Source organism: Triticum aestivum, chromosome 2D (genome assembly GCF_018294505.1).
Source record: "Triticum aestivum cultivar Chinese Spring chromosome 2D, IWGSC CS RefSeq v2.1, whole genome shotgun sequence".
In the NCBI taxonomy this organism is placed as follows: Eukaryota; Viridiplantae; Streptophyta; class Magnoliopsida; order Poales; family Poaceae; genus Triticum; species Triticum aestivum.
Genome location: NC_057799.1, coordinates 587,778,915 through 587,792,646, shown reverse-complemented (window position 1 = coordinate 587,792,646; position 13,732 = coordinate 587,778,915). Strand labels below are relative to the sequence as shown.

At 44.2% G+C, this 13,732-nt stretch overlaps 1 protein-coding gene across 2 annotated transcripts; it reads left to right on the top strand.

Moving 5' to 3' along the window:
• Positions 1-7,057: 7,057 nt before the first annotated feature.
• LOC123054734 (mediator of RNA polymerase II transcription subunit 15a) lies at positions 7,058-12,157 on the top strand. 2 transcript variants are annotated; one of them, XM_044478571.1, is made up of 11 exons: positions 7,058-7,247; positions 7,967-8,078; positions 8,329-9,139; positions 9,250-9,302; positions 9,501-9,578; positions 9,671-9,969; positions 10,282-10,684; positions 10,780-11,079; positions 11,219-11,398; positions 11,492-11,583; positions 11,677-12,157. In XM_044478571.1, the coding sequence occupies exons 1-11, from the start codon at positions 7,159-7,161 to the stop codon at positions 11,879-11,881; spliced, it is 2,622 nt and encodes an 873-aa protein (XP_044334506.1). In that variant the 5' UTR covers positions 7,058-7,158; the 3' UTR covers positions 11,882-12,157. The 2 variants fall into 2 exon arrangements, with proteins under 2 accessions (XP_044334506.1, XP_044334505.1); XM_044478570.1 differs by having other exon boundaries at positions 10,279-10,684.
• Positions 12,158-13,732: the final 1,575 nt, after the last annotated feature.

Genomic DNA, 13,732 nt, shown 5'->3' with positions numbered 1-13,732 from the left:
CATGTAATTATTATGAAAGAGGAAAATATGGTTGTAGAAATTTTTATCTTACTAAATTACCTCTCGTCATGTTGAGATTGCTATCGTCTCTTTCTTCTTCCTTGCATATCCTAATTTTTGCTTGCTATGATAATTTGTTTGCTTATAAAATGCCTATGCATAGGAAGTATGTTAGACTTAGATGTGTTTATCACGTGTTCTATGATGCATTCTTTGTGCTTTAATTCTTGTCTTTGATGTGAGCATCATTAAATTTATCAATGCCTAACTAGGGGCGTTAAACAATAGCGCTTGTTGGGAGGCAACCCAATTTTATTTTTGTTCTTTGCTTTTTGTTCCTGTTTAGTAATAAATAATTCATCATGCTACTGTTATGATTGTGTTTTTTGTGTTTTAATTAGTGTTTGTGCCAAGTAAATCCTTTAGGATCTTCTTGGATGATAGTTGTTTGATCTTGCTGAAAAAGACAGAAACTTTGCGCTCACAAAAATAATTTTCATAAATCACAGAAAAGAGCTTTTACCCTGATTCTTTTTGCAGTTTATTAATATACAAATTACCCTGGTCTTCCTAATTTGGTAGAATTTTTGGAGTTCCAGAAGTATTCACAAGTTACAGATTGCTACAGACTGTTCTGGTTTTGACAGATTCTGTTTTTTCGTGTGTTGTTTGCTTATTTTGATGAATCTATGGCTAGTATCGGGGGGTATGAACCATAGAGAAGTTGGAATACATTAGGTTTAACACCAATATAAATAAATAATGAGTTCATTACAGTACCTTAAAGTGGTGATTTGTTTTCTTATACTAACGGAGCTCATGAGATTTTTTGTTGAGTTTTGTGTTGTGAAGTTTTCAAGTTTTTTGGGTAAAGATTCGATGGATTTTGGAATAAGGAGTGGAAAGAGCCTAAGCTTGGGGATGCCCAAGGCACCCCAAGGTAAAATTCAAGGACAACCAAAAGCCTAAGCTTGGGGATGCCCCGGAAGGCATCCCCTCTTTTGTCTTCGTCTATCGGTAACTTTACTTGAGGCTATATTTTTATTCACCACATGATATGTGTTTTGCTTGGAGCGTCTTGTGTGATTTGAGTCTTTGCTTTTTAGTTTACCACAATCATCCTTGCTGTACACACCTTTTGGAGAGACACACATGAATCGAAATTTATGAGAATACTCTATGTGCTTCACTTATATCTTTTGAGCTAGATAATTTTGCTCTAGTGCTTCACTTATATCTTTTAGAGCACGGTGGTGGTTTTATTTTATAGAAATTATTGATCTCTCATGCTTCACTTATATTATTTTGAGAGTCTTTTAGAACAGCATGGTAATTTGCTTTGGCTATAAAATTAGTCCTAATATGATAGGCATCCAAGATGGGTATAACAAAAACTTCCATATAGAGTGCATTGAATACTATGAGAAGTTTGATACTTGATGATTGTTTTGAGATATGAAGGTGGTGATATTAGAGTCGTGCTAGTTGAGTAATTGTGAATTTGAGAAATACTTGTGTTGAGGTTTGCAAGTCCCGTAGCATGCATGTATGGTAACCGTTGTGCAACAAATTTGAAGCATGAGGTGTTTCTTTGATTGTCCTCCTTATGAGTGGCGGTCGGGGACGAGCGATGGTCTTTTCCTACCAATCTATCCCCCTAGGAGCATGCGCGTAGTGCTTGGTTTTGATGACTTGTAGATTTTTGCAATAAGTATGTGAGTTCTTTATGACTAATGTTGAGTCCATGGATTATACGCACTCTCACCCTTCCATCATTGCTAGCCTCTTCGGTACCGTGCATTGCCCTTTCTCACCTCGAGAGTTGGTGCAAACTTCGCCGGTGCATCCAAACCCCGTGATATGATACGCTCTATCACACATAAGCCTCCTTATATCTTCCTCAAAACAGCCACCATACCTACCTATTATGGCATTTCCATAGCCTTTCTGAGATATATTGCCATGCAACTTTCCACCGTTCCGTTATTTATGACATGCTTCATCATTGTCATATTGCCTTGCATGATCATGTAGTTGACATCGTATTTGTGACAAGGCCACCATGCATAAATTTTCATACATGTCACTCTTGATTCATTGCCCATCCCGGTACACCGCCGCAGGCACTCATATAGAGTCATATTTTGTTCTAGTATCGAGTTGTAATTCTTGAGTTGTAAATAAATAGAAGTGTGATGATCTTCATTATTAGAGCATTCTCCCGTGTGAGGAAATAAAAAAAAGAGGCCAAAAGAGTCTCCAAAAAAAGAAAGAGTCTCCAAAAAGGGGAGTTTCCAAAAAAAGAGAGAAAAAGAGAGAAGGGACAATGCTACTATCTTTTTTCCACACTTGTGCTTCAAAGTAGCACCATGATCTTCATGATAGAGAGTCTCTTATTTTGTCACTTTCATATACTAGTGGGAATTTTCATTATAGAACTTGGCTTGTATATTCCAACATTGGGCTTCCTCAAATGCCCTAGGTCTTCGTGAGCAAGCAAGTTGGATGCACACCCACTTAGTTTTTTTTGTTGAGATTTCATATATTTATAGCTCTAGTGCATCCGTTGCATGGCAATCCATACTCCTCGCATTGACATCAATTGATGGGCATCTCCATAGCCCGTTGATTAGCCGCGTCGATGTGAGACTTTCTCCTTTTTTGTCTTCTCCATACAACCTCCATCATCATATTCTATTCCACCCATAGTGCTATGTCAATGTCTCGCGCTCATGTATTGCGTGAAAGTTGAAAAAGTTTGAGAATACTAAAGTATGAAACAATTGCTTGGCTTGTCATCGGGGTTGTGCATGATGAGAGCATTTTGTGTGACGAAAATGAAGCATGGCCAAACTATATGATTTTGTAGGGATAAGCTTTCTTTGGCTATGTTATTTTGAGAAGACATAATTGCTTGGTTAGTATGCTTGAAGTATTATTATTTTTATGTCAATATTAAACTTTTGTCTTGAATCTTTCGGATCTGAACATTCATGCCACAATAAAGAGAATTACATTGAAAAATTATGTTAGGTAGCATTCCACATCAAAAATTCTGTTTTTATCATTTACCTACTCGAGGACGAGCAGGAATTAAGCTTGGGGATGCTTGAGACGTCTCCAACGTATCTATAATTTTTGATTGTTCCATGCTATTATATTATCTTTTTGGGATGTTTAATGGGCTGGGACTAACCTATTAACGGAAGGCCCAGTGCAATTTGCTATTTTTTTGCCTATTTTAGTGTTTCGCAGAAAAGTAATATCAAACGGAACGAAACCTTCGCGATGATCTTTCTTGGAACAAACGCAATCCATGAGACTTGGAGTGGAAGTCAGAGACGCAACGAGGTGGCCACGAGGCAGGAGGGCGCACCCAGGGGGGTAGGCGCGCCCCCACCCTCGTGGGCCCCTCGTAGCTCCACCGACCTACTTCTTTCGCCTATATATACTCTTATACCCTGAAAACATCTAGGGGAGCCACGAAACCACTTTTCCACCGCCGCAACCTTCTGTACCAGTGAGATCCCATCTTGGGGCCTTTTCCGGCGGTCTGCCGGAGGGGGATTCAATCACGGAGGGCTTCTACATCAACACCATAGCCTCTCCGATGATATGTGAGTAGTTTACCACAGACCTTCGGGTCCATAGTTATTAGCTGGATGGCTTCTTCTCTTTTTGGTTCTCAATACAAAGTTCTTCTCGATGTTCTTGGAGATCTATTCGATGTAATGCTTTTTGCGGTGTGTTTGCCGAGATCCAATGAATTGTGGGTTTATGATCAAGATTATCTATGAACAATATTTGATTCTTCTCTGAATTCTTATATGCATGATTTGATATTTTTGCAAGTCTCTTCGAATTATCGGTTTAGTTTGGCATACTAGATTGATCTTTCTTGCAATGGGAGAAGTGCTTAGCTTTGGGTTCAATCTTGCGGTGTCCTTTCCCAGTGACAACCGGGGCAGCAAGGCACGTATTGTATTGTTGCCATCGAGGATAAAAAGATGGGGTTTTTACCATATTGCTTGAGTTTATCCCTCTACGTCATGTCATCTTGCTTAATGCGTTACTCTGTTCTTATGAACTTAATACTCTAGATGGATGCTGGATATCGGTCGATGTGTGGAGTAATAGTAGTAAATGCAGAATCGTTTCGGTCTACTTGACACGGACGTGATGCCTATGTTCATGATCATGCCTACATATTATCATAACTATGCGCTTTTCTATCAATTGCTTGGCAGTAATTTGTTCACCCACCGTAATACATGCTATCATGAGAGAAGCCACTAGTGAAATCTATGCCCCCCGGGTCTACTTTACATCATATAAGTTTCCGATCTATAATTCTAGTCTACTATTTATTTTGCAATCTTTATTTTCTAATCTATACAACAAAAATACCAAAAATATTTATCTTATTATCTTTATAAGATCTCACTTTTGCAAGTGGCCGTGAAGGGATTGACAACCCCTTTATCGCGTTGGTTGCAAGGTTCTTGATTGTTTGTGCAGGTACTAGGCGACTTGCGTGTAGTCTCCTACTGGATTGATACCTTGGTTCTCAAAAACTGAGTCCTGGATTAAGGGGTCCTCGGGTGTCCGGGCTATGTGTTATGGGTCGGACTGTTGAGCCGTGAAGATATAAGGTAGAAGACCTTCCCCGGTGTCCGGATAGGACTCTCCTTTGCGTGGATGACAAGATTGGCGTTCGGATGTATAATTTCCTTCTTCTGTAAACTGACTCTGTACAACCCAAGACCCCTCCGGTGTCTATATGAGCCGGAGGGTTTAGTCCGTAGAAGCAATCAGAATTCTTATAGGCTAGACATCTAGGGTTTAGCCATTACGATCTCGTGGTAGATCAACTCTTGTAACCCCTATACTCATCAAAGTCAATCAAGCAGGAAGTAGGGTTTTACCTCCATTAAGATGGCCCGAACCTGGGTAAACATCGTGTTCCCTTTGTCTCCTGTTACCTTCGATCCTCAGACGCATAGTTCGGAACCCCTTACCCGAGATCGGCTGGTTTTGACACCGACAGCGGCCTGAGCTGATCCCCTCATCTCCTCCTTCTCTCCACTTCCCCACAGACTGCCCTTGCCACGTGATGCCCTCGCCGCTGCAAGCGGAGCCCATGGTCGGCTTCGAGCTGTCCGGGGAGACACGCCCCCCGTTTGGCAAAGCCGGCGACCAGTGGGTTTTTGTGCTCTTCGACGAGAAGTTGTAGCTGGCACCGGCGACTGCAGATGTTACAACTAGCCCCTAGAGGTTGTTGGGATCATGGCGCAAGCTCCCGGCAGAGAGCGACCCCATGCTCGAAACAACAAGGCGTCATGCTGCAACCGCCCGTACTAGGAGCTGGAAGCATGCGTTGCTGGTGCTTCATAGGCCGGCCACGCGACCCTAATGCTGGAACCGGCGACGCGTTTTGATGGAACTGTAGGCTTTTTTGTTGGAATATTTTTTGCACTGTCGGCGATGCACATGGCGACCACGCGACCCCAGTGCTGGAACCGTCGACGAGCTTTGTTGGAAAAGTCATCATTTTTTGCTGGAACCCTTAACTGTCGGTGTTGCGCATTGGTGGCCGTAAATGCTGGAACCGGCAACGAGTTTTGCTCCGAACCCATGTTCGATTTTGTTGCATACACGGAGAACACGCGACACAATGCTACAACTGGCAAAGTAATTTGCTGGAATCGACAGTACATTTTGCTGCATTAGCAGACAATCGATGTGTGCGACCCCCGATGAGGCAGCGAGCGTCAAATGTTGGGTGCCACAACCGATGCAGCCGTGCTGCGTCCAGCTCGCGGTCGTGCTGGACTTGCGCGCCGCCGTGCTACGACCAGGGGGTGGGACCTTGATGGGACCATCATTGGCATTTTTGTTCCAATTGTTAGTGGAGGGAGATGCGCACACCACGACGGTGCTGCCGCGGAGCTGTAGATCAGGGGCACGACCGTGCTGGGCCCTGTCATCGGTGTTCTGGCAAGCAGCGTCAAGGGGAGCTCCGCGAGGCGTGCTGCAAGGGCTGTGACGGTGCATTGATCTCTGGGGTACCGGCAAGGAGGAAGGATGCCTTTTTCACGAGCGTGGGGAAAGAAATCAGACGGCTATCGTCGTAGCAATCAGACGACCGCGCGGCGACCGGTCGGTCGGTCGGCGCCTAGCGCGCCTTCATTACATTGTTTCGTGCGTCGGGCCACTGCCGAGAAGCACACTTCGCATGACATCTATTCCCTCCATTTCTAAATATAAGTCTTTTTAGAGATTTCAATGGAGACTAGATACAGATGCATATAGACGGATTTTAGAGCAAGATTCACCCGGTTTGTTCCGTATGTAGTCTATATTAAAATTTCTAAAAGGACTTATAATAGGATTGGAGGGAGTATATCTAAGTCAATATAAAAAGACCCAAAGGAGTAGATACAACCAACCTCAGCCATCAAACCATGTCTATCCAAACAATCGAGATTGCTCCAATGATGTACTCAACATGTTTAGTGTGTAGGAGTAATTAATATCATATCAAATATAAATATCAGCATTAATTACATAATTAGCAAGAAATTAATATTCCACATAATAGTACTTTTCTGTTTTCAAATATGAGTCTTTTTAGAGATTTTAATATGTACTACATAAGGGGCAAAATGAGCGAATATATACTCTAAAATATGTCTAGCGTATATTTAAAAACAAAGAGAGTACTACGTGCAATTAATATTCTATCAAATATCAACGTGCATTACACGCAAACATTTATTAGTGAAAAGATAGGGAAGTGTGCTGCTTGAAACTTGGTCCAAAGTGAAATTGCAGTTATTAATGAGAATTGAGATATAGACAAGCTTTTTCGAATGGAGGGAGTACAACCTAATGAGCACGTGTGGTGGAATCACGCACCTTATACCAAAAAATTGAAAAACTTCGGAAAATCGATTCACCCAAAATTTGAAATTCATTCACTGGAATTGGAAATAATAAAAGCAGGCAGCACAAGTGGACGCCGCGAGGCACGGTATAAAAACCCGGCTCGCTTCGGCGGAAGAGCGAGAGCGACCGCGTTCACAAGCCCCACACGGTCCCTTACCTCGCACGCCAGCAGACTCGCCGTTACCGCCGCCGCGTCGTCGAGGAACTCCGATGGCCTCCACCGGCGGAGGCACCGGCGGAGGCCGCCACTGGCTCGAGGACGAGGCGCCCGACCTCCGCTCCCGCATCCGCCAAACCCTGTGAGCAGCCACCACTCCTCCCTCAGCTCCCCCCCTGTCCGTGCACCCCCGTCCCCAGCCCGTACAGCGTCCCCCGCCGGTCCCCGCCCGCGGTCGATCGCCTGGGGGATAGAATTTCTGGCGGATCCCCAGGCCCCGCCCGGATCTGGGAGTTGGGTCGAATGGAATTGAGCGGATTGGTTGAGGGCTTAGGGGTTTCGCGTAGCCGGCGGGGGTTCAAGCCTTCCTCTCCTGGTCGATTTTTTCGCTGCTTGCTGCCGCCGCGATGCTATTTAATTTAGGCAGGTCGGGAATTGGTGAATCCATCGGGTGCGTGCGTGCGTGCGCCGATGACGGCTTTGTCAGTGCTGAGTGCCACTGGAGCTCAGCTTGGTTTTGATCCGGAGGCAGTAGGGTGTCTGTTAATTGACTTTTTGGGTGTCCATTACTTGGTCTTTTAGCAATGCTGTTTAGCTGGTTCGCTCCCCTGCTAAGTACATTGTTAATGGTTAATTTGATGGTGTGCCTCAACTGTCGACACACCTTTTTCATATGCACCTGAGGCTAATTTTCTTCTTCACAAACTGGAAACTGTTCTCGGATGAGTTTGTCAGTATTTATGGTTAATTGTGGGGCTAGGTTCCAAATGTATATCTTGTGCTCAGAGCTTCAGAGTGTTGTTGTAATACGAGCTCTTGCTTTGAAGTATCTTAACCTCATTTCTTTCTAATTCTATCCAGAACGAGCAAATTGGCCCGATATTATCAGCCTAGGTATGCCCCTGATTCCCAGGAGGCCCAGAGATTTGTTGCCAACTTCGAGGAGGTGGCATTCAGGGGGACCAACAGTAAGGTGTGTTTATCCGCTCTGTGCTTCCTTGCACCAGTCAGTCAGCATTTTCCTGCTATGTTTTAAATCAAGGCAATCTAGAATTTTTCATATCGTGCAGCCAATTTATATGTTTCTGCTACTTATTTGGACAATGTGAGGAAGCAACGTTACGCAGCTGCACTAATTGTGTTTTCTTTACTCGGCTCACATCTGAATTTTATTCACTTTGTGTCATGCTGTAAGGATTTAATTTAACTTTTGATCTGTCCAGGAAGACTACATGAGAAACATATCAAGCAAGTTGCTCATTATGGAGAAAAAAACAAGTGGACTCTTAGAACGACGAATGCAGTCACGTAGTCAATTGCGACTTGCCAATGCAGCTCAGGCTTTACAGGGAGGCAATCCTTCTGTAAGGCCAGAGGCAGGGATGATGGCTACTCCAGGGCCAACTTCTCAGCCTATGACGCCTCAAACTTCAGGCCTAGTGCCCAACCAGCAAATGGTTTACCCTCGCAACAAAAACTTGCAGACCGAGGTTGAGCAAAAGCACCCTGGCGTCATGAAAATTCTGGATCAGCGTCCAAAGTTTCAACCCAAAGAGATCACTACAGTAGGGCCAGGTGTCAGTCTGTGGCAGATGCAATCAGGAGCCAGTCAGAGTCAGAGCCAACATGCGTCCAGGCAAGCACAGACTACAAACTATGTAGGTTGCAGCCCACCAAGTGTGTCAAAGCCAGCTGGGGGACCGAATTCTCTGCAAAATCACCTACTTGGCCAAAATGGTAGTTCCGTTGGAAGGCAGCAGCCGCAGCTGACAAGTATGAATCAGCGAAGTTCAAGAGCCAACCAACAAGAGATGGGCATGCAAAAGTACCAAATGCTTGGAGCACAACAAACTGATATCTCCAAGATGCAGCCCAGTCAGCTTGGAGGATGGAATAATCAGAAGGATACTAGAAAGACAAATCTGTTACAGTCATCGGTCAAGGCATCTGAACGTGAGCCTATGACTCCACCTCTACAACAGATTGCCGGTGCTCAACAAAGCACTTTGCTTTGTCAGAGCTCCCAGAATACTGGTACTGACTGCTGCTTTCTTTAATTAAAAACTGTGAATGCCATAAAACTTTGCTCAATGTTTTCCTTTGCATTGGTTGCTGTTCATAAGTTAAAGTATTTGTTATTTCAGCTATGATGGGCAGTGCTAGAGAATACGATCTAATTGAGGGGATGTTTTCGCAGGTGAGAATCCTCTATTTTATACGTGTTGAGTAAACCCTGTTTAGTCATTTAAGGTTCTTGTATATATAATGGGTGTTGGTTTTCCTGTCCTTGTATTTAAACAAAGTGTTACTAGCTGAATGACTGAATCAAGTTGAGGTTGTTTTGTTAAATTTGTACAGCTCGGCCTAATTATATTGTTGCAATGTTTCATTGCAGATCAAGTCTTGGAAGGATGCTTATTTTTCGCAGTTTGTGGAACTGGAACGTCGAGTTGTTATTCCAACACTAACAGAGGTCCCTGTTCTTTTTCTAGAGATGAATCTTCATTCATTGATAATTTGCAGCGCATCTCTGTCACTTACAACCTTTGTTCCATCTCCATACAGGAACAATTCTTGTCACTACCTGCAGCAAAAGCTAATGAATACAAACGTAAAGCATATGCCAAGAGATCAATCAGAAAGATACTGAATTTCTTGCTGTTGGAGAAAAGTGATGTAAATGAGGGTTTGAAGTTGGACTTCCCCAAGTACAAAGAAGACGTACAGAAATTGGTGGCTTATATTGAGAGGGGTAAAGCTCACAATGCAGAGATGAATACAGGATATCAGTTGCCGAATTGTCGTGAGCAGCCTCAAGTAATTAATCTTCCTGGCAATGCATCCTCAACCAGTGGTGGTAAAAGGTAGGAAAAAAGCGGTAGCTTGGAAAAATCTGGAGATATTAAGATCAACTCTTCTGTTTGATGCTATTCTATGTATTTATTCTGAAATATCGAAACAGAATGCTAAGAATATCAAAACAGAATGCTAAGGAACATTTATTCTGAACAATATGTCATCCTTAATAACATGAATTTTATTTCTGTTTAACATTTTTATAGTAACCAAAGTCTAGCAATTCTGTTCACTCTTACTCCCTATTCTTCAGAACTTGACATGACAAATGTGTGTAATTCCCTTTATTTAATGTGTTTCTCCTATTTCATTTGCAGTAGACAGCAAAAGCAACCTGCAGACACAAGCATTTTGCAGTCAAGGCAAACATATATGGCTAGAACACCACCACCTCGTGAACAGAGCAATGGCAACCACTTTTCTTCCAGTATGCTTGAGTCCTTGACCCCCTCACCAGTTGCAAATCCAGTGATAGCACCAGCATCACGTTGTGATCCGCTGATCCCAATGGACGTTGACAGCATATCTGCCTTCTTGTTGCACGGAAATTCAGCAGCACCAGCACCAAAAGCAAACGGTTCTAACCAAGTCACTCCTACTAAACCGACATTACCAGCCTCACCACGTCAGGCAGACATAGCAGCTGGTCAAGCAGAGGTTCAGGCGGGAGCTGGAGACAGAACATCGGTGACTGAAAAGCCCATCGACCGCCTAATGGCTGCGGTAAGTGTACCACATGGCTGAGCTCAGTCCAAGTTCATGAATTGTTGCAATCACTTATACTGACGGTTCTGTGCTTATTTTGTATGTAACATCAGATACGATCTTCATCACCGGCAGCTCTACGCAGCTCAGCTAATTCAATTTGGTCTGTCCTCAGCATGAGCGACACTATACCACATGGGCAAATTGGCACAGTTTTGGATGGCACATCCTCTCAGCAGCAGCGGGGTGGATCTAATACTGCGAGAAAAATGAAGCGAGTTTTCAATGATACAGCAGCACACTCTGAATCGCTACCACTGGGAAGCATGGATGGCAGTTGCATGACATTTGAGTGTGACGCCTCAGACTCTGGATCCAGCAGCGAGCAGAACATTAAGCGGCCGAAAACACAGGTAACACGCTTGGTCATTAGTTTCTTATTAAGTTTCTAATCAAATGCCCATATGTTCTTTTATCTATTGAAGCCCACTTGACTTTCTGTTTGTCATCACCTCATGACAGTCTTAACATACCTTGAACATTTCTTGGCAGAATGTTAATGATGCTCTGTTGAAAGAAATTAAATCTATTAATGACACACTGATCGACACAGTGGTCAGCATATCTATGGATGGGATCGCCCCTTACGATGGCGGGACAACAATCAAACTGTCTTACAGCGCCGTATCGCTTTCACCGACCGTGAAATCACTCTTTGCAACATCTGAAATGGTACTTTATATTTCAGAGTTCAGACACTTTGCTGCACCTTACGCCACATCCTGCAGTTACCCCGATGTACTGACTGATTTTCTCCTGATGCAGTCCCTTGTCTTGCCCGTGAAGCTATTCGTCCCAGCAGATTATCCGAGCAGCTCTCCGGTGCCTATCAATGACGAAGGAGATGAGGTGCCAAGGTGAGTTGAGCATGTCCATGCTAGTCTACTACTACTGCATCATCAGGATGTCCAAAGTTGCCCCTGCTTCACAATAGCTTTGCCTACCCACAGGAGGAATTCCACCACCATCTCAGCCTCGGTAGACGTGGCATTCCGGCACGCCCTCCGTGGTCTCCTGGAACCCTGGTCGATTGAGGCGGTGGCCAGGGCATGGGATGCCTGCGTGCGAAAGGCCGTGACACAGTTTGCACACCGGCTTGGCGGGGGGACGGTCAACTCGATATTTGGCGGGTGGGAGAGATGCACTGCCGCATGAGAAATGGATCAGATATAGGAAAGAAATTAGTGGGGATCATAACCATCTTGGGTACAGGGCAGTAGCAGAAATGTAGAGACTTGCGTTTTTGACATCTGGGGCATATTTGTAGATGTAAAGTGTTGTTTTGGAAGGGTTAAATGTAGAGTGGTGAACGCCAGTGGATGACTGCAGATATGTGAAATTTGTTGTGCAATTGTAGACTCTGAAATGAGAAACAGTAAAGCCGAAACTGTAGATATGTGTTTGAAAATTGAAATTTGTTCTGAGTTCAAAGAGTGCAAAAATTGTTTTTGTTTCCAATCTTATTCTGATTGGGCAAGAAAGCCGGCCTTTTACTGTATTGGCAACTTATTTTGTTGACTCTGACAAGTAGTGAGAGCTTGATATATACTCCCTCCGTTCCTAAATATAAGTCTTTGTAGAGATTTCACTATAAACCACATACGGATGTATATAGATGCATTTAGAGTGTAGATTCACTCATTTTGCTCTGTATGTGGTCCATAATAGAATCTCCTTCAAAGACTTATATTTAGGAACGGAATGATTTCTGTTCCAAGTTCTAAGTGGTTACAAGCTTTGACAAAGAGGCATTCTTCTGTTGATGGGACAAGAAAGATGGTGCGTCGATCACTCGTGGTCATGGTAGTAATAACTATATTAACAAACAATTAGTTAGTTAGAAGGCCTGTTGGAACTCGAAAAACGACACCCTATGGTCTGCTTGTGAAGTGAAGCTTTCAGAAGTTGATACGTAGTTGATGGTTGGTTCCCACATATACGGGGCATTCTGACTTTCGTAGTTTAGCCGGCCTTTTAGTGGTCGACTGATACTGGTGTGATGCATATTTTCTACTCCTTAGTAATCTAAACGCTCTTATATTAGTTTGGAGGGAGTACTAGTAATGTGCATGTTTTGTTGAATAACTTTGGGTCTGAACACGTGATGGATTAGATTTTACATTCATCAAGTTTGATACCTCATGTTTTGAGAAAGCTTGACGCACATGACCAGTAGCAAAGAAAACACAGAAACTTCCCTCAATTTTATACTGTGTCCTCTGTTTGCTGTTAGGTCCGTCTTGTGCAAGCCCACCGCAAAGGGATTTGCAAGCATCTGTGAACAGTTTTGCCTTCTAATGGATGTAATAACCTTGACGTTTCCCTTAGTTTATAGGCCTGTACAATGTTAAATGTTCTTGAACTGAACCTGAACTTGGTTGCCAAAGGTTTCATTTTCGTATTGAAAATGGAAACAGTCGTCTGCCAACTCTGATATGATAAACCAGAAGAAAAAAGAGTATAGGATGAGACCTGCAAGTTCCAGATAGATAAGGACTGTTCACCTGAAGAAGAAATGAAAACATGACAGACGGCAAAACATAAAACTGCAACATGCTGATCATCGCGGAAGACAGACAACGTGTGGTTCTTCACTCCTCAGGGCCATGTCTTTGCAAAGAAACGCTTCAGATCCTCGTTGCCGCCGGAGAAGTCCATGGAGTTCATGGCCTCCACCCGCTCCTCGTCCATATACGCCCGGGTCTGGTCCCTGCCGACGATGTACTCCTCGGCGACCTCGACGTAGCCGCGCTCGGCGTACTCGCTGCGGACCCAGGCCTGGAACCTGCCGGCCTCCTCCTGGGTCTCGATCTGCGCGCGTGGGCCGTACATGTCCGTCTTCTCCTCCTCCTCCAGCGACGGCCACTGGTCGCGGCTCAGGCGCCTCAGGGCCTTTACCTCGGGAGGGTCGTGGTCGGGGTCGTCGCCGTGGTCCTGGGCGAGGATCCAGTCGACCTCCTCCTGCGGCAGCCGCGCCAGCTTCTTCCCGGACGCCCTAGCCCCCTC